We start from the raw sequence: 24465 nt of genomic DNA, 5'->3' as shown, positions 1-24465 counted from the left end.
CAGTGTTTTTCATGACATTTGGACGTACGTACATTGTGAAAATGAAATTTACTTTTTTCAACTCATTTATGTATAAAAACCTAAAAAATATGGAGGGATCAATAATATAATATGATTTATTCAATATTTTAAGGGAAAACAGTATGAGTCTAGGCAGCACCGGTTAGTTTACTTCCTCTTTGGGCAGCGATGTTTGACAATGGATCGTCTTCCAGCTTTCTGCGTAGGAGTGTTGACTGAACGGCCACCATGGGTCAAAGCAAGTTTTCCAAGGGCTGGCTTGACAATCCCAAATATAAAGCCAGGTTGGCTAATGATTCCACCAGATGGGAGAAGTCAGCTAGATGCAAACTTTTTATGAAATCATTCCACATCTCCAACATGAGGGAGGCGGCAATTGTAAGCAATATGCAAGTGTTGTTGCCCTGTCGTCTCGTCACAGCAGATGTCAAATATGGTCTGAAAAAAAATCTAGAGAATTCTGGAAAAGGATGAAATTTTGAAATGGACCTACCCGAATCTACCCGTGCTGCGTTACAGCAGAGTACAGATCAGAGTTCATTTTGCAACCAGTCAGCATGAATAAATAGCATGTGATTAAGTTGCATCACCTGCCAAGATAGATGATGTCGCAATACAGTTTATAGTTATATCACAACTGCCACTGGCATTAGGCCAGCTTTGTTAGTCACAGCTTTGATGTAGGCTTATTAAGAGTACAAATAATTTTTTTGTGTGTAATTACTCCAAACAAACCACCTTGTTGAGGCTTCCAGTCTTTATTGTACTTTGAATTCAAATATTTCTCAGTTAAAAACAAATACTGTAGATATCATCAATAAGATAAATATGAGGACAAGAATTTATACACCTATTTTCAATAGTGTGATTATTTACATGTCTTCGGTTATTTTTTTTGAGTTTTAATTACTGTCGTGATTTAGGGGTTAAAACAAGATTCGCAGCTGCATTTGGCAGCTGGATTTTTTTTTCCAACTAAGTATCTAGGATTACAAATATGATGTAAAGCTTTGCTAGGCACAGGCTTGAATGATTTTTTTATTTAGGTAGTCATTTCTGAACGACATAATGGGCAGGACCAACCGGCGAAAAGGGCACTTGGAGGCCCTTCATATCAACATGCTGTAATGCAACAAAGTGCAGAATTAATGCCACAGAACGAGACTTATGGGAATTAATAACAAACTGCCATCTGGTTTCACTCAAAGACCCTTGAGACTGAGTATAAGGAAATGTATGTTATACTGTTATAACTGTGCTTCCTGGGATAATTGTGTCTGTAAAGAATCCATTAAGATAAAACAGGGATTCTTCTCTTATGCTACCAACAGAGACAACTTTGCCTTATTTTACTTCACAGCCGAGTGGTGTGTTCTGATCACTGGAAGGAAAACAAATAACTGCACTCAGTGGGAAACGCCGTTAGCTGTCCTGACCCCCGTCTGCTGACGTGTAGATCGTTCTTAATGTCAAGGAGCAAGTTCAAGTTTCATGAATAAAAGCACCACTTTTATACTAGTTTATTTTGCTTCACTCAAGTGTGCTTTGAAGATATCAAATAACATAGCCATTTCAATACACAGCTGCATTTATGTACAAGACTAATAAGGACAAAGCCATTTGCAGGTGAGCTAGGGGTCCGACCAGGCAGCAATCAAAATATGCTTATAAGACACATTAAATGATCTGGAAGTGTATGACAGACCGTAGCCCTTAACGCTAAGGCCAAATCATACAATCCTGTCATGTCTAGAATGCACCAGAAGCAGGTAGATAATGAACTCATGGAGAATTCAAAGTGCCCCACTTTTTTAGTCAGGATGCAGGAATCAAAAGGCCGCTTTTGCATTGTGATTACAAAAAAAAAAAAAAGGAAAATAAAAATGGTTAGCAGGGTAAGACTCCTCTCATATAGGGTCCGAGAGACAGCAGAGCCCGTTCTGTGCATCAAAGAGCAATAAAATGATGGCAAATGAAGAGCAAGGCCGAAAAACTGCTTCTGCCACAACTCACGTCAAGACGCAGATCTTTAAAAAGCTTGAAACAAGACGTCCCCCTCTGTGGTTTAGATTGTAACACAGATCCGGCAGGCCGGTAGCAAAAACCGCCACAACTAGTCTGCAGCAGCAACATCCCTCCCCCACCCCCCCCATCAGTGATCCACTCTAACACAGGTGGAATAAGGTCACGTGATTCTTTCATCAAGCATGGCATGTATTGTTCTGTGTGCACGTCACACTGTTAAAGTTTGCATTTACCTTCAGCACAGCAAGATTATCAGAGATGAATCTAGGCACGATGCCAGTATCCTGCTCATGTCTTAACAGTTGGTACATTTCGTCATAAAAACCTCGGAACGCTTTGGTTGAAAAAACATGTGCATTTGGCTTTTTTTTTCTTTATATATTTCTGACTGTCGTTGTGGGCAACAGAAACATTTTGTTTATCTTCTAACATTCTGTTCATCCAGTGAGAGGATCTATATCTCCTCTTTTAGTTCCAGACTAGTAAACTAGGATCAGAAATCAGTAGGCCGTCCGCTGCGGTGGGAGGAAGTCTCTCGGGTCACTCTTCTGACAAGGCCGTTGGCTCTGGTTGACAACATACGAGACAGAAATCAAATAAAAATGCGGGGGAAGGTAGGGTTAATAATGTTAAGTCTGTGGAGTCCTCTGTCACTAAAGTAGCGTTGTGTGTGCGTCCGAGTGTCTCTATTTGCCGTTGTGTGTTTTCAGTGCGTGTCCCTTTGGTTGTCAGGGCTCCTCAGTTTGTGTCCATGTGGTCCTCGGCTGCTTCTGGGGCTCCTCCCAGCGAGGCCGAAGGCTGAGGTTTGGAGGGGGCTTCCTCGTCCCTGCGCTGATAGAACAGCACATAGGCTGCTTTAGTCTGCAAGGGGGGCGACAAGGATAGGATTACACTACGAAAACAGGGACACTACGAAAACAGGGACACTGGACACCGAGGACAGTAAGCCAAGAAGGCCGAGGGCTTATCTTCATCAAACATCAGTCAATGAAAAGGAAACACAAGGTTCAACAAACACTGCATCTCTGGGGGTATTCAAGTTAAGGGTGGGAAGAAAAAAAAATCGATATATATTTGCTTAATTTGAATCTATGCGGAGGTAGAAGGAAGTTACTGCTTTTATAATTTCTTTTTATTATAGCGGTTTTCAAAATAAGGTGTTAACAAAGGGAACTGTATATACAAAATACATAAATGGAAATAAGATTGATTGGATTATATTCACCAGAAGTATAAAACATTACATGTCCCTTATAAATTAAAAAGAAAATACCACTAATTGGTGAGGGAAATGTCTTTATTCTTTGATTTTTGGGTTACTGGAATTTTTTTTAATAAATAATGCCTGACAATGACTGATATATTTGACTTCAAGACATCTCTGACTACAAACATGTTTAAAATCAAACATTCTTACTGCATTAATTCTATTTTTTTTATTATTATTTTTATTTTCCCCAAGATCTAGTGTTGGAAAAGTTATCAAAAATCGCAATAAATCATAATATCGAATCGCAATACATAAGAGATAGGTGTATCGTCCCAGCACTAATTCAAGTACAGTCAGAAAACCAAGATCTATGAACATTAAAGAGTTTAAACTCACCACAATCTGGTCCTCTGCGGCAGAGGAGACGCTGCTGTCATCAAAGTAATACCACTTTCCATCTACTTTATTCTTGCCATAAGCTGTGTCTGTTGGAGGAAAAAAGAAGTGTTAAATAAACAGCTTTTTCTCTTCATTCGTTTATCCAGGAAGAGATAAAAACTCTCACTCACACCAGTTCACTATGAATGAACAAAGCAAATACACATAAAAAAGACTTGACAGCAGGCCATCTGTTGACACATATTGTGTGCATGGCTGAAGACTAACAAACAAACTGTGTTGGCACAAGAACTAGAGAGTGGATTTACAACCAGCTGAAAATAAAAGAGTTTAATGTGTAAAATAAGCGATTGACAGCTCTTTATGGTATGTTGATGTGGAGTGACGTTGGGCTGTGATTTCCACTCCAGAAGTGTTATTCAAGACATTAGAATGACAGAGAAAAGAAGAAAATATGAACTGTGACTTACAGTGACCCCCTCCCATTCCTCCGTAGTGGTTTGACACAGCCACGAGGTCATAAACGTAGGGGCCGGCCTTCGGGTCGCACACAAACTCGGACATGTTCAGATCCCTGACAAAGAAAATATCATCAGTCGCAGGAAAATAAAATGGCATTGCCACAACACTGAAACTCAATTATTACACTTAACATCCAAGAAATACAAAGTAGATTCTCTTAAAGTCATATTTAATGTAAAAAAACAAACAGCATGCAGGCCTTCTGTATGTTTAAGCCAACATTAGTGAGCATGAGTCAGCATTTTCTTCAAGCTGGATTTCAGTAGACTTTGCCTCCTCCTGGTTTCTAGTGAATCTAGTTCCTCAACAGAGGTCGATATGGTTTGCGCACACACACACACACACACACACACAGTGCCAAGAGTGAGACAGGTAGTGTGACACAACTTCTCCATTCTAAAAACGCCCAGGAAAATATGTACCGCACCAACTGAAAAGAAGTTAATGACTCATGCAGAGCTGAAAAGCCTGTTTTGAAAGCTGTGTTAGTTACACAACTAAAAATAGATAAGGACAGCAAAGACACACAGGTGTAATTGTTCTGTGGAGGTATGATTCCAGTTCCCTGAGACAAGAGTCTATTTCTTGAAAGTGCAATAAATGCCGTACTTCCTCATTCACTTTGTTCTGTGAGTTTCAGACGACAGCTCCCCCTGGTGTAGAAGTGCCACTGATACCGCACTTTCTCAGTTCCTCTAGAACAATCTTCAAATGACAAACACTAATCAAATCAAACTAAATCTATAAAACTGCTTTTCTAAAGAATTACATAGCTAATGTTAGATGTGAATCAATCTAAACCTTTAAAAGACCCGACACACTTCAAGGTGACCTCTTTCTCAGGACATCTGGAACAACTAAAAAGACACAACAGTTCCTTTTCTCATCATTAGACTAATGCTTTGTTCTTAAGGCCTTTACACACCGGGGGCATGACGAATAAACAGCACGAAGATGCAAAATGCACCCATGCAAATATTTTGCTTCAAAACTTTTCATACCAGCAGCGATGCGAATTTGCAACAACACTTTTTCAATAAAAGCTTTGAATAGATTTGCGCAGGCAGAGGCCAAAATCGTGTTCCTATTGACCCAGAGCAGCATCTGGCAGTCTGTTTGAGGTAAACTGTTGTGCAGCCTAAACCACTTTAAGCTATTTTAGTTTCCTGAATTTGAAAATACATGTTTACAGTGGGAGGAAACCCATGCGAACACTGAGAGAACATGCAAATTCCTCACAGAAAGTGAAAGTACTCATGACAAAAACAGTTCGAAAAAAAAAATATATTGACGTACGAATAAATCACGCAAAAAAACACTCCCAGTGTATAAAGGCAGTTAAACATAATCACTATAATGTTAATGAGCAATACTGGCTGCATACCTGATGGGAAAGTCCACCACTGTGTCCAGCTTGTCCCTCCAACACCGGTTGTAGGAGAACCGCTTCAGATGAACTACCAGAACGCCAGGCAGTGACCACAAGTCAAACTTTTTTGTGGCCTGTTGGTGTTTCTTACACGTTGGACAATACCTGCATAAAATAGATCGTAGTTATATAACAAAGATAGAGGCAACGGTGGTGATTTGACACTGAACTCAGCTGTAGCTGCGAAACCTTACCATGGATCGTGTTCTCCGAGAGTCTCCATGGTTGTGAAGAGCTCGATGCATTCTCTCAGAGCCACCGTGGCTTTCTTCTTCTGGGCCTGAAGCATGCTCTCGTGCTTCTCATAAGCCTACACACAGTATTCACACACATATAAATAGTCTGTTTGTGTATCTTGTCGCAGAATGTTTATGATGAATTTTAACCTACTGACCTCTGCTTCCTGTTCATCGTAACACCGTTTCTTTGACTCGGTGTCCCAGTCGATCGCCACCGTGGAATGTGCTGCAGAGAAGAGGAGGTGGAAGAGGCTGTGTCAACAGAAAGAGGCTTTGAAAAACAAAACTAACAATGCAAATGTTGGTTCGAAACATGAGCACTTACGATTAAGCTTGAGGACATTTCCATCGCAGGGCAGCGGGCTGATGTTAGCTGTTCCGTAAGAGTTGACTATGCTGAAAGTGAAGAGCTTGGCTGGCAAAGAGCGCTTATTGGCTGCGTCTCCTTTAGGCCCATTTTCCAAGTCGGACGTCTCCTCTTCCTCCTCTTCGGACTGGCCGTTCTCTGGCTCTGGACTCACCTGGTGGTCCATGGCCTCCTCCTCACCTGAACAGACAACAATGAAATCACATCACTTTGCAGTTTTTTGCGTGTCTGATAAATGCTTCCTTTAACCTCTTCCACTCCTTGAGGGCTCAAACTAGACGACCTAAGGAATCCATTGGTACCAATGATGTCATTCTAGCGAGGCTAAATAACGCTCCAAAGTTAGGCTAAATTTTGGTGAGGGAAAACTGTCATGGCCATGTTCAAAGGGGTCCCTTGACCTCTGACCTCAAGATATGTGAATGAAAATGGGTTCTATGGGTACCCACGAGTCTCCCCTTTACAGACATGCCCTCTTTATGATAATCACATGCAGTTTGGGGCAAAAACAATGCCGTTTTTAATGCAGTATAAATGTGTTATTTTCACCTATTCTAAAATGGTGAATTTGAATATTTCTGCATACTGGGGTCACTAAATAGTCTTGGAATTACATAAATTGTGTATGACTTGAAAGCTGAGCCCAATTGTATTCATGTGTGATTAGTCCCCATAAAATCAATGTTCAGGTTCCCAGCTTTCAGGTGATGTACACCACTTCTATGTGACATATACTGCTGACCTGCTATCTCCCCCTAAAGGCCCCCTGTAACCCCAAAAAAGACAAAAATGGGTCTTTGAAAAAAAAGTGTCAAGTGGAAAAGGTTAAATTAATTTAAATTTGTTGACAGATATTAGCTGCTTACCATCATATAGCCCATTGGTTTCATTGCAGGTCCCTGAGTGGTTGCTGCCGTTGCTGCCATTACTGGAGCTGGCACTGCACGAGGCCCCGTCTGACAGGGGGCTGCCACAGCCCCCCAGGCTGGCGTTGAGACCAGACGATGTGGAACATTCAGGAGCCTGGCTGCAGCTGGCAAAGGTCGCCGAGGCTGAGGCCCTGCTTTCACCATTAGGGCTCTGGGATTGTTTTACGTAGCGCCTGCAACAGGAAACACAGGAGATTACTTAACCAGCAAATACACTCACAACTCACTTGTTTTTTATAAGCAGTCACTGCACCGTCATGCAGTTTCCTTCCTTGCTATCCACACAGTGGGCCCTTACCCGATCCTCTCTAGGATCTTGTCATAAAGAACGTCTGCTATGAGGTTGTGTCTGGGCACGGTGATGAGTAAAGGCTGGCCAAACAGCATGGTGCTTGTGGAACTTCCGGCATGCTTGGAATGGCGCTCCCTGAAATATACAGGCAGGTTCATCCTCTCGCTGTCCTCTTCCTGTACCTCGTACCTGCAAAGAGCGACACAACACAAACACACACCTATTATTAAACAGCAACCACAATGAGTCACTTAAGACGTCTCATCTTTTAGTCAACAACAAGACTTACACAAAGATGTCATCTTTTTCCATGATTTGGTTGAGGCCGTCATCCCGTCTATAGATTTTATGGAACCTATGATTGTAAACGTCAGCCACCACCATCTAGACAGAAAAGTGAGTTGTAAAGTCAGCACATACTATTTCCATTTCAACCCAAGACAAAGAAGTTGTAAAGCTGGAAGTATTATATAAGTTCTCACATTTTCTGGAGGGAATCCACAGAGTTTGGACAAGGCGCTGCACAGGTCTGTCACTGCACCCAGTTTGGGGACCACCACTCGATACTGTCAGACAAAGAAAGAAAGACAGTCAGTAAACTACTTAGTTAAATGATTTCAGAAACATCAACAGCAAGTACAAAAACAACTCTGTTTATAAAAACTGGAATGCTACTGTAAGTTAGTTGGTATTAATTAGCGTTAGTTTATTTGTAGTTGTTCCGAGTCTAGAGCTGGATCCCTAGAGCCTCACCTGTGTGGGTCTTGACTGAGGGTCTGATCGCACCAGGAAAACCTCCATGGTGCGGTCCTTCTTCATGGGCAGAGGCAGAGTGAGATAGCAGAATGGGTCAAAGGTCACAGACACCTTGGAGCACTCTGGGCACACCAAAGTGGATTTGAAGAGGCCGTGGAAAATATCAACTATAATAGAGTCATTGCGCAAGCGGTGGTTCGTCAAGGCTTCCTTTGCAACAATCTGTAATACACAACCAATAGAGAAAAAAATTCTATTAGATGACATTTTAAAACCTCAGATAGAACGAGTGCAACTTGATATTGTGAAGTAATTCATTGAAGTATTTTGCTTTTCTGTTCTTATAAAACAGTGTAGATGAGAGCACACAATGTGAAGCTTCAAAACTAAAACCTATGGCATGTCTTGCAGCTCAGTCACTCTCTTTGGAATTTATTCATAAATGAAAACACAACAAAGCCTGGAGTGCTGCGAATATAAATATTTAAGCAGCATCATATTCCAGCATCAGACTTCAGAGTCTTTAAATGCAGTTTTTTAGTTTCCCCTTTGAGAAATAAAATGCTCTTGAAAAACAAAATTCCCTCAGTTTTGGAAAAGCAGTATCAGTACATTTCTGCGTATGCACTATACCTCGTCTTGACGGCCCTCTGCATCCCTCAGGGCCAGATAAGGCTTCTTCTTGACGCGGTTCAGATCTTCGTGGAGCCCGTCGAGCAGGAAGGCCAACAGCTCCTGCGAGTCCTGCTGCTGGTAGCCTGAAAACTGGGGGGCAAAACGTCCCACCTGGGTCTGGAAACAAAAAATGTAGATTTGATCAATTTTTTTGTGAATGGATAATTTTCAATCTGTACGCATTCAGTTCAGATGAAGCTGTTTGACGCAACTCACTTTGAAGGTACGTGGGGCCACGTAGCTGCTGCGGCTCAGCCACATCTGTTTTACTAGATCTGCATAGGCCTCGGCAATCTCGCCCCTCATTCCCAGTGGATTCTCGCGATTAATCTCTGCCTCATACTGGTCATTGAGGAAGTACTCTGTGAGTGGAGATGCATTGCTCAGGCACTGGAAAAAGAGGAATTAAAAAAGTGGATTATGTGAACATAAAACCCCAAAATGTGGCAACTGACTTTTAGCATTATAGCTAGTTCACACTACATGACTTCAGCCCTGACATCATCAGTAATATGTCAGCAATATATCATTTACAGTGTATTTCTCGCGCGTGTTTTTGTGACAAAACGTAGTTTGCAGACCTCATCGGGGATTCCTCCCAGTGAAAGATCTTGTAGTGTAGTGGTTTCAAAAACCACAACGACTTCAAGACTCCCGATTACAAGAAAGCAAGTTGTGTAGTGTGATACAGTACAGAGAACTGACGACTTTGAAAGTCGTGTAGTGTGAACTAGGCGTTGGTTGTTGTTTTTTTTACCTGGAGGGCAGAGTTCATGAAGCATGTGTTGCCCAAATTACTGAGGCCACACAGGCCAGGCTGCGACTGGGACTCTCTGTAGTTGTAGGAGGAGCTGTATGAATTGTAGCCCCCCAATCTGTTGGAAGAGCAGATCCGTTACTGTGGCTCTTCTAAAAAGATACTGCTGTGCTGTGATGAAACCACGCATGTTTAAACATGACATTCAAATACGGTACGTGGATAAAATGTCAGATTGACAAAATACCACTTCAAGAGAACATTTTCACCACTTATCATGCGTACCTCTATGAATTGTCAACAAATGTAATATTGCTGAGGCTATCACCATAACAGTCATGCAAATCCTGAACAAATGTATGCCCAAACAAAATGATGATCACAGGAGCCCAGGGGCGTTCCCATAACATGTTAAATAACTGATTTGTCTGATGTCTAATTAAATGAGGTCTCTATGACATATGCAAATTCAGTCAAATTGTTCATCTTTTATATTGCGTTTGATATAAATTTGTGTCTCTAGCGCGCCCATACACACACACACACACACGCACACACACACACACACACACACACACATGTATTCAGCAGGAAACTAATTATGGTACTTTTCCACTTAGACAGCAGTTAAAACAGATTGTAAATATTCCTGCTACTTTAAGTGTCAAACTGCCTCCTGAGGTGGTTAGGACTATCAAAAGAACATGAAAGCCTTTCGAATAAAGTGCAGCCATTTCACCTAGTCAGCACTGAATGCAGATGTCATTACTGCAGTTCCATCTTATTTTTTCCCTTTTGAACTTAATGCCCTGTCCCTGAATACACCGGTAGTGTGACAATCCTTACGCTGAGCTTAAATGTGAGCCCAAATCTTTTTTTCTTTCTCTGTATGCTGTCTTCTTCGTACTAATTTGGCGATGATGTTTCTTTCTAGAGTGAGCTGGAGCAATATAATCTACACCGAGATGCCTGTTTCCAATACAGCAGCCCTGCAATAAATCCTACCTTTGCAAACTACATTATATTGTGTTTTTGTTGACATAAATAGGGGTGGACAAAATATTATAAACGCACCTTCAATGTAATGCAATCAGTCTACACTCTCCAAAATGGAGTGGAGTTGAATGAACTTTAAAAAGGCATTGGATGCAGCTACATGTATCAAATAAACTGGTAACACTGTGTATCTCCTTATCTAATTAAACTGCATTTTTCCATGCAATTTCCCAAAACAGTTAATCAACTCTTCAGTAATCCTACTAAGCTCTAGGGTAGCAGTGAACTTCAGAAAGAGCAAATGCAAGCACCTTAAGGCCATAATGCTTTTTTTCCAGCAAGCAAAGAAAGCACTATAATGGACCAATGCTGTCACAGTACAGTTACAGTGCGCTCTTTCATTACATGTTCCTCACCATCCAATATGATTAAAACTATGTTGATACAGCACAGTAATGTATATATGTATTTGATACCAGTCCGCTTTCAAATGGGTGTTGATGACATGCACTGCTTTTCTGGGTGACACACAGCAAACAAAACACCCGATAAAAAAACAAATTTACAAAACTGACGAACACTAAAACAATGACAAGCAGAAGTACTATAAGATACTGATATTATGGGCTGAGGAAATGCACTCTATTAATTCAGCAGTGTGTAGCAGAAAATTAATTATCGGTTCTTTCTTTTGTTCTTTCAACAAAAACCTCATGCTCTGATGAAGGTCTGTAGGGAATGAACCGTGAGACTGTACTGATTCAAAAAAGGTCTTAAATGCAGGAGTGGTGTGCTAGAATCTCCTTTTAATCTCCTCTACAATACACCGGCGTGTGAAATATTGGATGTGAAAGTTCCATCATAACATACAATTGAGTTTTTGGAGATGTAACAACTGAAAACCACAGCAGCTGAGGAAGTAACTTGTACAAAAGTACACTAAGTTAGGCTAACTACCTGTTGTTATGAGTTTGTTCCAAACCCATGTGATCATAACTGAGAAGTGCCACATAAAGCACACAGTAAATGCCCAGGAGAGGTAACTCTCCTGAGACAGTACTCTGTGCACGGGGGGAAACAGTGAAGGGGAGAAAAGAGCTCTTGCCTGTTGCCGGAGGAGGTGCTGTTGTTTAGTGTGTAGCCAGGGCTACAGCTGCTGTCTCCATTGGTTACTGTTGAGGAGATACTAGCGGTTGAGTTGGAGGAGAGTTTTGGGGAGGTAGTGAAATTCCTGGATGGGGTTGTACTAGATCTGGAGAGCAAGAGCAAAACCATGTTTTAGAGGAGCATAAAAAATGACCCACCTACTTTCAATACTCTAAAACTCTATAGTAGGATACAATTTATCTCCTTTTAGGCTTTTACTGAATGACAAAAAAACAATATATTTGCTTACTTGGGATGGGAAGCTTGTCTGGGCCACGTGCCATCCTCATTCTTCCGCTCTATCACAAGCACCTGTGGGGAAAACCAGCTGAATGAGAGCCAGGCCGGCACAACTGACCTTCATGTAAGAGCTATCATGTCTCGGGCTCGAATTTAATACTAACAGTTAAACGTGTGCCAAGTTCTGCCAGGCTTTAGCAGCTGTAGGTAGGTCTATCAACTGCACTTATTAGACTGTTTTTGACCTTTAGTTTACAGTTTTGGGACGATAGCTGCTGTGATAAATTGAAACTTTGTCTCAACTCGTGACTATAAAGTAAATGAGTATAGGAGCAATAGCATGAACACTTGTGCAGTTTAATGTACTATAATAAAATGGTATTGAATTGTAAAACTTCATTTTCAAAGATATTTTTTGAGGGGAAGGTGACAGAGGTATTAGCTCAACATTTGAGGCCGTAGTTTGTGGTGTTGTTGGATTGGATCGTGTTATGTGGTGAGATGTCATTCTCTTTCCTCCACCCAGTCCAGCCTCCATTTATGTAAAGGGAATACAAAATACTAGTAATACCTTACATTACCGTTCCACACTATCACAAACTACAGCACCAAAAAATCCCATACAGCTGAGCCGTAATCTGACCTCTCTGACACAACAAGACTTACACATTATTCCCTTAACAATAACCATCTTACTGCAAGGCTAATGTATTGTATTGCAATAGAGAGTTCCTGTTATTCTGTACAATGCCTGTAAATGAATTATGTATGCACAGTGAGTACTAGTGTGTTACTGGGCCGTGGTGTTCTTCAAAAGAAATGAGGAACAGAATCTATCAGTGATCTGAAGGTTATTTGAATAACATAGCTCTACGTTACCTGCCCCTGGAAGAGACCAGCATCCTGTACAGTGCTGTCTGGCTTGTTCAGCTGCTCGTAGGTGTTGCTCATGTATTTGTTCCAGAGCCGTGTCTCCTTCTCCGATTGGATATTGAACAGCATCCTCATCTCCTTCTCTATAGTATCTGCAAAGAGGGGATTTGCAAGGCTTGCTTATTATCTTTCCTGCTTTTTTTTTTTTTTCCACAAAAAACATTTATTAACTGACAATGTATAATATTTCCGGTGTGAAGGCAGCAATCTAAGTCGAATCCATACAACACTCTTGTAGACCCTCACCTATAGTATCAGCTTTACTGAAATGACGCGTGACAACATTGTCCATGTTGTCATTCTCACACAAGTTCAGCTCCAGCAAATAGACCTCCACCTTACAGTGCTTGACAAACATGCCATGTTCAACAACCTGGAGAAGAAAGAAGACATTTAGGAGCCCAATCCACAAGTGAATGGTAAAAAAAATAAAATAATTCAACAGCATTACCTTCCTGACGATGGGTCTCTGGCCCTCAAGGCAGCTGTACCAGCTGACAAGCTTATTCCATGCCTCAGTGGGTACAAGGACATAGTCCAGCTCATCTATAAGGTGCTCTTTCAGGGCCTGAGTCTCCTGGTCTTTAAGGAGACAAAAACAAGATGCTGACTACAGGCTGAAAAACAGCTCTTTTAATCTCTACGTGAAATTTGTGCTGTTCTCCAGAGCAAGCAAATCAAAGCCCAACAGATGCTTGTTTAAAGATGAAAGTTTTACCTGAGAACAGCCCGGAGTTATCAATTGGTCCTGGATAGAGGCTACGTTCTCCAACATTGTACATGTCCCAGCTGTCAAATCCGACATACTTCTTCCATTGTTTGAACCACCGGCTGTCTATTAGATACCTAAAACAAATGAATTGGTGACAGTTAATGACAAAACATATCACACTTTGAGAGACACTTGATTGTTTCTTCTGAGCCTTTAAGACATATACTATACTTCATAAAGCATTTTTGGTCACCTGATGTGTTTATGATATCGAGCAAGGACAGAAAAGAGTCAAGAGATGAAACAATACATGGAGTTTGGAGAGACATTGTATTTATGCCAACATGGAACATTATGTAACACCAAACTGCCTTGCAGATATAGTAACAGCAAGCTAGTTTGACTTAATCTCCTCCTAAGAGAATCTCCTTTAGTTAATAGGCTTGTTAGCAAGCATTCACTTAGTAAGACGTTGGGGTCATTGGACTCTGTTTTGTTCGACCACGGTCAGAATTAATTCAGCAGCTTCAAATGGGGAAGTGTCTCAGTCATAGTGAGGATCTTCATGATCTTTAACCTTTAACCTGTGGTTAATGTCCCCAAACTATGCAACAGTATTAACGTCCTTTGTGGAAAATCATATCAGCTTGAATACCATGGGATAGTAGTGTTTCATGATACTGTAATTAAAAATCAACTAACTGACTGATTTCAACAACTACATGAACATGATAGCTCAGTAGCTAGTAGCTGACAAGTCATAATAAATGTGACAAGTCCTTCTCTTAGTGTCCATTTCTGTAGAAGGCAATAGAAATGTCTTGCTTATCTGACTATGTTATAAAATTGAATTGCTGCAGTGAAACCTCTTTAATATACACCTAGCTGCATTATGGCCCAGGCCCTGATTGTTCTATAAGAGCTGAAACAATGTTAGCTAACACAGGAAGCTGGCCACTTAAGAAGCCTGAGACAACTTCCTACTTCAGACAACTTTTTAATTACAGTATCATAAAACACTAATTAGGCAATAACTGACTGATTTCTACAACTATATGATAGTTCAGTAGCTGACAAGTCATAATAAATGTGACAAGTCCTTCCCTTAGTGCCCATTTCTGTAGAGGGCAATAGAAAGTCTTGCTTATCTGACATTTAACCAGTTATAAAATGTAATTGCTGCAGTGCAGCCTCTTTAAATACACCTAGCTGCATTACGCCCAGGCCTGGATTGTTTTTATATAAGCTGAAACAATGTTAGCTAACACAGGAAGCTGGCCACTTAAGAAACCTATCAGACAACTTTTTAATTACAGTATCATGAAACACTATTTAGGCAATAACTGACTGATTTCAACAACTATATGATAGCTCAGTAGCTGACAAGTCATAATAAATGTGACAAGTCCTTCCCTTAGTGCCCATTTCTGTAGAAGGCAATAGAAATGATTATTTATCTGACATTTAACCAGTTATTAAATTGAATTGCTGCAGTGAAGCCTCTTTATATATACATACATATATATATATACACACCTAGCTGCATTATGCCCAGGCCTTGATTGTTTTATATATGATCTGAAACAATGTGAGCTAAACACAGGAAGCTGGCCACTAAAGAGAAACCTATGAGACAACTTCCAACTGTGACATGTCACAACAAGCAGGTTAACAATATTGCACAATATATTCCCTGTCAACAACAGGCCCATTTCCTGATCCTGATCACTACTTTAACTAAGCAACGAGCCGGTCTGACTGGCAAGAGAAGAACAGCACCATCTGAATCCAGCAGGGCCTGTTCAATACCAGCCACCAACACCACCAACAACACCAGTCAGTTAACTTGTCACACAAACGAGCCACTTAGCTCTACTATGCTAGTTTGGTTGTTCACCACCAATATTAATAGCTGTTACTACTACAAGGCTGCCACATACATTGTAAAAGTCAAGGCTGGCTATCAGCTAACGTGCTAACTTGTGATAGCACAGCAGCTTTCGATATCAGCCTCACAGCCATTGAATGCCGTTAGCATGCTAGCTTTAGCATGCTAGCATTTCCTGTTTCTCAGTTAGCTTCCGTTAGCTTAGCTTAGCTTAGCTTAGCTAGAAGCTAACTGAAATCACCCAGGCAACAACCCCGTTCTTACCACTCGTCGCCCTTCCGCAGAGTTGTTTTTAAAAGTGACCCGATGGTCTGTTTCTGATTCTCCGTTGAAGGGGTTGGCATTTGTGCGGCTGCCGGCTCCGAGTCGGAGTCTGCCGCCGCTGCCGCCGCCGCTCCGCCCGGCTCGGGTCCGCCTCCCTCGGCCATCATGCAGCGAGTGTGTGCCGGTATATCGGGAACGCGCAGGATGATGGTGAAGAGAAGAGGCGCTCTACTTGGAGCGAGCTTCAGAGCTTCAGAGCTTCAGACTCAGAGCTGCTGCTGCTGCTGCTGCTCATGTAATGAAACACTGCAGGGATTACAGTATCCAGAGGAATCAGCTTTTACAGTATCTAAGGAAGGCAAAACATCAGGACTTTTCATTATCAGGTTTATTGGGGAATACAGCAGATAACATATATACTGGGAAATTATTCAGTTTTTAAGAGATTTAGTTAACCTTCCTGTTGTCCTCGGGTCAAATTTGACCCATTTTCATAATTCACTATATCATAATTTCTTTCATCTAATTGCCCCAAAATAACATGGATGGTTCCCTATACTATGGTCTTTGCAAAAACAATTAATGACTACTACTTTTATTGAATTATGGGTGTTTTATTCTAATTTATAACATCTGTGGTCTTCTCGGGTCATTTTTGAGGACCACAGTTGTCATTATGTGCTGCCATTAAAACATTTTTTTTAAATGGTTTCAAAACAATATTCTAACTTAACTTTTACATATACCCGTCTGTGATAATCCATCAACATAATGTTCCTCCGATAACTATAGTCAGAATAATTCAGAATTTCTGCTTTTTTTAAATAAAAAAATTGGTAGAATTACACCGAAATGAGGTTAACTCTAAAACTTGTGGTAATGAGTTGGAATAAAGTTTGCCAAAAAGGTGTAACACAGAATTGGGTGATAATTTATACTGTATGCTTTATAAACAGTCAAACCAGAGCTGGTCAAAGTTGCATGGTCGAAGGAAAGACAATAGGAGGGTTAAACGAATCTAGAGTTTTCATCATTATTATTATTATTATTATTTATTTATTTATTTTTTGTATTATTTTTTTGTATTTATTTTTTATTTTTTATTTTGTTTCTCAAAACAATCTCCTGTTCCACACTCCAGTCCAGATGGTGGCAGTAATGCACCTCTAAGATGGTTTGCCAACTGCCAATAAACAACAAAGAAGAAGAAGAAGCTGCTGCTGCTGCTGCTGCTCAGTGCTCATGGGAAGGAAACGTTCTTCCTCTACGGTCAGTGCACAACCGAGGAGAGCTGCTGCTGCTGCAGTCCAGTAGTGTTACTGCTGCTCGGTCATCATCATCACCATAGTCAGTCACCAGGATAGTTAGATGGAAGAGTGTCCAGCAGTGTATGAAAAGGGCTACTTAAAGGTCCCATATTATAAAAAAGTGAGATTTTCATGTTTTTTTTCATTATAAAGCAGGCTTAAGTCCTGTATACATAAATACTGTGAAAGTGTGATTCAGAGGGATTTCTCCATTTGCCATAAACTGATGCATGATCAACAGTCTTGTAAATGACGTCTTACAGTGTTAGAAGAAGTAGCCTTTTTACTAAGTTAAAATAGAAACACTACAATGTAAAATACACTCTTTTGCATTCAAAATGTAACTTAGTTCATTAGAGCTGGGCACTATATCGATGTTATATCGATATCGTGATATGAGTACTAGATATCATCTCAGATTTCGGATATCGTAATATGGCAAAAGTAAGTATTGTCTTTTCCTGGTTTTAAAGGTCCCATATTATAAAAAAAAGTGAGATTTTCATGTTTTTTTTTATTTATTATAAAGCAGGCTTGAGTCCTATATAAATACTGTGAAAGTATCGAAACACTCAATCCACAGGGAAATACACACAGCCCGTATTCAGAAACTCTGCATTTGAAACAAGCTGTCAGGATTTCTGACCATTCGTGATGTCACGAATATACAATATTTAGACCCTTGACACAATTTTAAACGTAAACATTCTAAATGTGTTCCAGCTTATTTCCTGGTTGCAGTGTATGTGAATGCCATCAGCTGACAGGAAGTAAACATGGACCCAAGCTGTTGCCTAGCAATTCTGTTGCAATTCCGTCAAAACAAGCTAAAACGGAGCGTTTCAGACACGAGGGTAAATACAGGCATATTTAGGCTGACAGTATGAGGAAAATAAAGGCTTTTTTGAACATTACAGCATGTAAACATCTTTTAGTAGAAACACAAAATACAAGTATAGCCTGAAAATTTGCATAATATGGGACCTTTAACAAAGATATTCGTGTATTAGTATGACTCAGACTAGTACGCTCTCAGAGCGCCTTCTGGGGGCATCAACAAACCTCAGCACTGACTTCACCTTTGTAAACTGAGCCTGACGTTTTGCATGTTAATTGTATTTTTTTTAAATGTGTTCGGGTGCATTGCAACAATTTATATTTCTGTATGACACAGATTAAAGGTAATAATTATAGTTAGAATAATTATAAATAATAATAATAATTATAGTTAGACAAATTTAGGAAAATTTAATTAGAGTATATGTATGGCTCAATAAGGAAGCTGGTTAATAATTAATAATTGACTTATGGAGAAGGGCTGGGATTAAATACGTTTATACTTCTTCTCACTCCTTTTCGAATATGTAAATCAAGGCATCAAGTGTTGACAATTTTTTTTATGCTTTTCATTGTATGTAAATACTACTTGTTTCTGACTGTCCACTTGTTGGTATGATCATTCTTTTTCTTTATTTTTTTTGTATTCTACATGTTCGAAATACATTTTGAAATGAAATGAAATGAATGAATGAACGAACAAAGAAAACCAGGTATTTTGTCAAAACAGGCTTTATGCTGTACAAAACACAGAGGAGTTACATTACAAAATAAACCATCTACAAAAACACAACATTTCAGTCACACAAACATTCTCTGCCAACAGATCATCAGTTCTGAGTCTAACTTTAGGCAGCTGACACAGAACAGCTGATCTATCTATGCTCTAACAAAGGAGTCGTGTTAAGTATAATTAAATAAACATCATTCACACCTGTAAAATGGTATTGTGTTCTATTGTTTAAACATGATGATACATATGAAAACTGAGACAGCTATAGTCTAGCTGTGCATGACATAAGAAAAAAATAAGCACTAGGTAGTTCACATTCTATTACCTAATGGCATGATGGCATACAATTTACAAGCTAATAATAATAATAATAATAATGCATTCCGATAAGCAAGAAGCCACTTAATTTCTCCCAAACATCTCCAAAGAGATGAGACAGCAGCAGAACCAGTGTATTGTTAAGTCATTTCAGATATTCTATAGACAGGAATGGAAAGGTAATAATACATGTGAAAAGACGAGGACCGCAAATAAGTGGATGTAAACTTTGCATAACATGAAGGGATTTGTCCCATCTCTGTGGCTTTCACCAAAAAACAAATCCCTGCAATGATCAAAATTCAACTTGAAGGCTCCAAGTAGAAGTGACCAGGACCGTCAGAAGATACCGCTCGGCAGCTCCTTGCTAAACAGGCCGTCAAAGTCCAGCTCTCTGCTCATCAGATCCTCCTCTACGCACTCCAGCGCCCACGTATGGTCCGTCAGTTCCAGTGCCTCCCACTCAGCCTGAAATCAAGGACAGACGTCACACGAACAACCGAGCAATGCCCAACCGCATTCATTAATTATGCAGGAACTACACTGTATGTACCTTGAAAGCTTTGTTTGTATCTGCAGGCATGGCCATGGCAGCACCACTCATCTGCTCCTGCATGATCCTCGACTGATCTGCACCTGTGGGGATCACATCGCATAGCCAAAACAATCATCATCTGGGAACGCGTTATCGCAAAATCATTTTAATGCCACTAATTTCTTTAACGCATTAATGCAATCGATCATTCTGAGGTTGTAGCGGGTTCAGTTTTAAAGCTAGAGTGAAGATACTGGCAAGGAGGGCTCTATGGGTACCCACGAGTCTCCCCTATACAGACATGCCCACTTTATGATAATCATATGCAGTTTTGGGCAAGACATAGTCAAGTCAGCACACTGAGAATCAGCATAAGTAGAATAAACATTTTCACATCATCATCAAACAATCTGACGCAACAAAACATTGAAAATGATCTTAAAATTAGCTACAATTACCATTATCTTGGCCTAGAATTAAAGAGTACATGCTTCGTAGTCCAAACACGTTCAGGAAATACCATGACGCCGAGCTCACCCTGGATCCACACACAAACAGAAACAACAAAATGACATGGAGATTAATAATAGGCAACAACTAAAACAATGCATCTCTACAGATCTTGTTTGACTAGTTTACCAGGAGGCATCCAGTGACAGCAGCTCTATTCCTTGCTGCAGCATGGGCTTGAAGCGCAGAGTGAGAGGGAAGGGAACCTTAGCTGTGTGAAACAGAGTACAGAAAGAACTCAATGTAGGATTTCCATATAAAACAATATTTTATCTGGTAACAAAACACATTGAAAGTTATATTTTTCTGCATGTCACATTCTGCACCCTGAGGTGCAGGATCTGTGAGAGAGAGTGAGATCATTACTTGTTACAAATCCTGAAAAGGTCCAGTTGATCCAGCCTCCGATGAGGATCATGGGAAGCACGTTGGTGACATTTCCTTTCATCATGTCTGTCAGCATGCTGGGATCTGTGAAAAGATACAGTGTGTAACAAAACACACTCAATGAGGGTCTTGCTTAGGATCTTTTTTTTCATATATAATTGGTAACAACTATGCACTGACTTTGCTACTATATAAAAATCCTAATGTGTCACATTAACAGTATTTTTTTGGTAAATACAGACACAAAACATCCGAGAGCTTAATTGTTATAATGACACAGACAGAATATGGAGCAATATGTAGTGCTGACAGCTAGCATTTAAAATGGGTACTGCAGTCCAAATTCAAAACATTGAAGCCGTGGCCCATCCGTGCCTTGATAACCCAGCTGCACACAGACCACAGAGAGGTGTGCCGAGGCTTTTCAGGTCGGGTAGAATCTAATGTTATGTTATCTCTGTTGATTCAGTTCATTTGCTTGTTGCCGTGGCTGCAGAAGGCTGTGTTTGAATGGCAATTTGTTTCATATGTGGCAACGGGGTGTGGACATAGGCAGTGGATGGGATCACACCGACCAAAACAAAAACAGACTTTATGGACCGGAATTTAAATTTTAAAAGGAGAACATAAAGGCTGTAGCGTTGTTGTCAGAAAATTTAGCATATTTCCTTAATCTCTGGTGACATATCATGGTCATTTTACAATTTAATACAGTAAACATATTACATATTAGTCCTTTAAAAGGATTACCTGTCATTGGAGAGGGTGGAACAACCTTTCTTTTGGTCTTCTTGAAAAATCCATCTTCTTGATTATTGAAGTAGAACTTCCTCATCAGAAAAGACTGAAACAAAAGAGAGATTTTCAGTAACGTTGTCCCTCACACTGTAGTCGTGACAAATAAACTCGGAAAAAAAAGTTTGGAAATTTGTGTTTGGTGGATTATTTCTCTGTTGTTACAATGCTAATTGACATTGTATTTTACATCATTGGAAAGCCTGTTTATTTACCTTCACAATGATGTCCAGAGTCAATACCAACAGGAGAATACATTGTTTAGAATTGGCAAAGCATTTTGGCTAATTTTTCTTGGGCGCTACCCACATAGTAAGCTGTGCTGCTCATCCCACAAATGCATGATCCTTACAAGTTGGATATCATTGTGAAGGTAAATAAACAGGCTTTCCAACGAAGTAAAATGTAATGCCAATTAGCATTGTAACAACAGAGAAATAATCCACTAAACACAAATTTCCAAACTTTTTTTTCTCTGAGTTTACATGCAAAGACCAGTGGTTTTTGGTGAGTATATGTTAGACTTGTGCATGAGCTGGAGATGCATTATGAAATCCCCTTACCTGTTTGGGAATGTATTTTCCATTTTCTCTGAGGATTCTGCTCCGAATAAGAACCTGGCTGGATTTGGAGATTGGAGACAACAAATATTAAATTAAATGAATTTCAAGTGTTTTGTTAAAAAAATATGATCCACCTTAACAGTTGTAGATTACGTACCTGTCAGAAACCTGTTCTAACGTCAACTTCTTGTCACTTTGAAGAAGAATGGATACATAATGGCGAATCACCCCGACCAGAAAGGTGATGAAGACAATGGGTAACACCACCCAGAGTCGGATATTGGAGTCCAGCAGTAGCTCCGGCTCAGCCATCCAGCCTGGTGGTAGCTTAACTGTAGAACCAAACACACAGCAGGGCGAGAAATACTGTTAGTACATAGTAGTGATATGTTGGTCGCGAACAAGCCGGTTCAAAGAGCCGGCTCTTTTAAGTGAACGATAAGAGCCGGCTCCCGTCCGAGAGCCAATTTTTTTTTTTTTTTTTTTTTTTTTACTTAATTCATTGCAGAATGATAGGACGATCTTCTCCGCGCGGTCTACATAGATAGATAGATAGATAGATAGATAGATAGATAGATAGATAGATAGATAGATAGATAGATAGTAACTTTATTGATCTCGAGGGAAATTCAAGTTTCCAGCATCACAGTTCCATAGTGCAAAACATGTTGGTAAAAAGGCAGTAAAAAAGTTAGTAGTGCAAAGTACAAAAAAATATACCAGATATAAAAATACAAGGAGATGAAGAAAACTTTTAAAACTGAATATAGTGCAGGGTAACAGCTCTGATACACGACTATTAAAAAAGTGAATATAGTGCAGAAGAGACTGTTAAAAAGGAGTATAGTGCAGGGTAACTCCAGTGGCTTAGTCTATGAAAGTGCACTGTGTGCATTATTATCTGTCCTGCAGACCGTCCTCCTTTGTCTCCCCCCCCCTCTCTAGAGAGGTGTTGTACAGTTTGATGGCTCGTGGGACAAAGGATTTCCTGAGTCTGTCTGTGGAGCTAAGTGATATATGTGCACACATACTAATCACAGGTCAAAACAGCCTTAAATTTGTCTGAATTATAAAAAGGCAGAAGCGGTAAAATGAAGAGCCGTTTGGGAGCCGAAAGAGCCGGCTCTTCTTGGTGAGCTGAGCCAAATGATCTGGCTCACTAAAAAGAGCCGGAATTCCCATCACTAGTACATAGCAGGCACGTTTAACACAGCTTTTTGTTCGTCTCAAATATTGAGGTAACACTATAAACCAGGGGTCTGCAACCTGCGGCTCCGGAGCCTCATGCAGCTCTTTAGCCCCTCTCCAGTGGCTCCCTGTGGATTTATAAAAATGGAAATGAATAACTGTTTTTTGTTTACATTTTCATTTTTATTCATTATTGTTGTAGGTCTATGGTACGACGGTACGACTGAGTATCAGGGCCACATTGAGTTAAAAAAAATAAATGAGATTTCGAGAAAAAGTCATAATATTATAAAGTAGTAATTTTACGTGTTGTTTTTTTCTTTTTTATCGTAAAGTTATGACTTTATTCTCGCAATATTACGATTTTTTTCTCGTAATATTGTCACTTTTTTCTTGTATTCTTACTTTTTTTCTCGTAATATTATGACTTTTTTTCTCGTAATATTATGACTTTATTCTGTAAATCTCAGATGTTTTTTTTACCTCAATGTGACCCTAATGCTCTGTAGCACAATGTCGCTTTGTCCCTCACTGTATTAGACTTATATACTATATACTTAGACTATAAACTGTGTTACCTTCATCACAATTATCAAATGTTTTGCAGCTCCAGACAGATTTTTTTGTTGTTGTTTTGCCTAAAACGTCTCTTTCGATAGTAAAGGTTGCTGACCCCTGCTCTAAACAATGTGAAGCCTCAATAATAAAGCGTTAATATGAGAATATGTGGAGCTACGAACCAGCCTGGACACCACAGAGGAAGACGCGCTGTCAGCTCATTCAGCTAGCCTAGCAGCGTCATTACGTTATAACGTTATAATAGCGATCAAGCTACCGAGCTAAACAACCTCATTCAGGGCTCCACTTCTTCACACAGTTAGAAAACGATCTGTTCTTTAATAAAACAGCATTATTCATCGTATGAAACTATCACAGATCAACACACAGTGGACGCTAGTGGTCGGCTCGTGTTCCCGTTAGCCTGCTGGCTACCTGCTTGGTGCTGTAGGAGCTGGAGAGTCCTCTTAGCTCAGCTCAGCTCAGCGGAGAGCTCGTCCAGTGTTTGATTCCCGGCTGCTGCGAGAGACGTAAGCTATGTTGAGGTAGTTCAATAGATTAAACAGTATTTATTTAACAGTTCGCATCCCCTGCCGCGGCCATGGCGCTGTGGTTGGTGGTGTGGTGACTGTGGATCCGTGGATGAGAGCAGATTTTCCCAGATTTCTGCTTCTGCGGCTCATCCCGCATCTCAGCTGGGCTGCAGCGCCACCCCGCGGTGATGGGGAGAAGTGTCCCACCATGGGGAGAAGAGAAGAAGGCCTACTCTGCTACAAGTTAAAGTCCTGCATTCAAAAGTTTACTTAAATAAAAGTGCAAAAGTATTGGCATCAAAATATACATTAAGTACCAAAAGTACTCATTATGCAGAATGGCCCATTTCAGAACCATATATAGATAGATAGATAGATAGATAGATAGATAGATAGATAGA

The 24465-nt window shown here is 40.2% G+C and overlaps 2 protein-coding genes across 2 annotated transcripts; both read right to left on the bottom strand.

Moving 5' to 3' along the window:
- Positions 1-763: 763 nt before the first annotated feature.
- On the bottom strand, positions 764-16030 carry usp4 (ubiquitin specific peptidase 4 (proto-oncogene)). Its single transcript, XM_074634369.1, has 22 exons — positions 15801-16030; positions 13655-13782; positions 13388-13518; positions 13183-13309; positions 12883-13028; positions 12014-12075; positions 11723-11869; positions 9622-9739; positions 9081-9254; positions 8823-8981; positions 8187-8411; positions 7916-7999; positions 7723-7817; positions 7440-7622; positions 7079-7314; positions 6171-6392; positions 6001-6071; positions 5801-5916; positions 5562-5711; positions 4126-4229; positions 3653-3741; positions 764-2907 (listed from the first exon to the last, which is right to left on the bottom strand). Exons 1-22 carry the CDS (start codon positions 15965-15967, stop codon positions 2785-2787), a joined length of 3057 nt encoding a protein of 1018 aa, XP_074490470.1. The 5' UTR covers positions 15968-16030; the 3' UTR covers positions 764-2784.
- Positions 16031-18660: 2630 nt separating this feature from the next.
- On the bottom strand, positions 18661-24222 carry emc3 (ER membrane protein complex subunit 3). The gene is made up of 9 exons (XM_074634370.1): positions 23967-24222; positions 21943-22117; positions 21786-21843; positions 21178-21271; positions 20407-20511; positions 20170-20251; positions 19989-20068; positions 19549-19631; positions 18661-19463 (listed from the first exon to the last, which is right to left on the bottom strand). Exons 2-9 carry the CDS (start codon positions 22095-22097, stop codon positions 19335-19337), a joined length of 786 nt encoding a protein of 261 aa, XP_074490471.1. The 5' UTR covers positions 22098-22117; positions 23967-24222; the 3' UTR covers positions 18661-19334.
- Positions 24223-24465: the final 243 nt, after the last annotated feature.

Source organism: Sebastes fasciatus, chromosome 1 (assembly GCF_043250625.1).
Source record: "Sebastes fasciatus isolate fSebFas1 chromosome 1, fSebFas1.pri, whole genome shotgun sequence".
NCBI classification, from domain to species: domain Eukaryota; kingdom Metazoa; phylum Chordata; class Actinopteri; order Perciformes; family Sebastidae; genus Sebastes; species Sebastes fasciatus.
The sequence above is the reverse complement of the archived record's forward strand: the minus strand, read 5'-3'. Positions and strand labels throughout refer to the sequence as shown.

Bases quoted from the DNA above. Each gene is read 5' to 3' on its own strand.
- usp4 (XM_074634369.1), bottom strand. From the start codon at position 15,967: ATGATGGCCGAGGGAGGCGGACCCGAGCCGGGCGGAGCGGCGGCGGCA. The intron at 12,076-12,882 runs GTAACGTAGAGC...TTTTCCCCACAG, and splicing joins CTGGTCTCTTCCAGGGGCAG to GTGCTTGTGATAGAGCGGAA. The intron at 7,315-7,439 runs GTAAGGGCCCAC...TTCCTGTTGCAG, and splicing joins AAGATCCTAGAGAGGATCGG to GCGCTACGTAAAACAATCCC.
- emc3 (XM_074634370.1), bottom strand. From the start codon at position 22,097: ATGGCTGAGCCGGAGCTACTGCTGGACTCCAATATCCGACTCTGGGTG. The intron at 21,844-21,942 runs GTACGTAATCTA...CTCCAAATCCAG, and splicing joins TTAGAACAGGTTTCTGACAG to CCAGGTTCTTATTCGGAGCA. The intron at 19,632-19,988 runs GTAATTGTAGCT...TGATCCCCACAG, and splicing joins AATTCTAGGCCAAGATAATG to GTGCAGATCAGTCGAGGATC.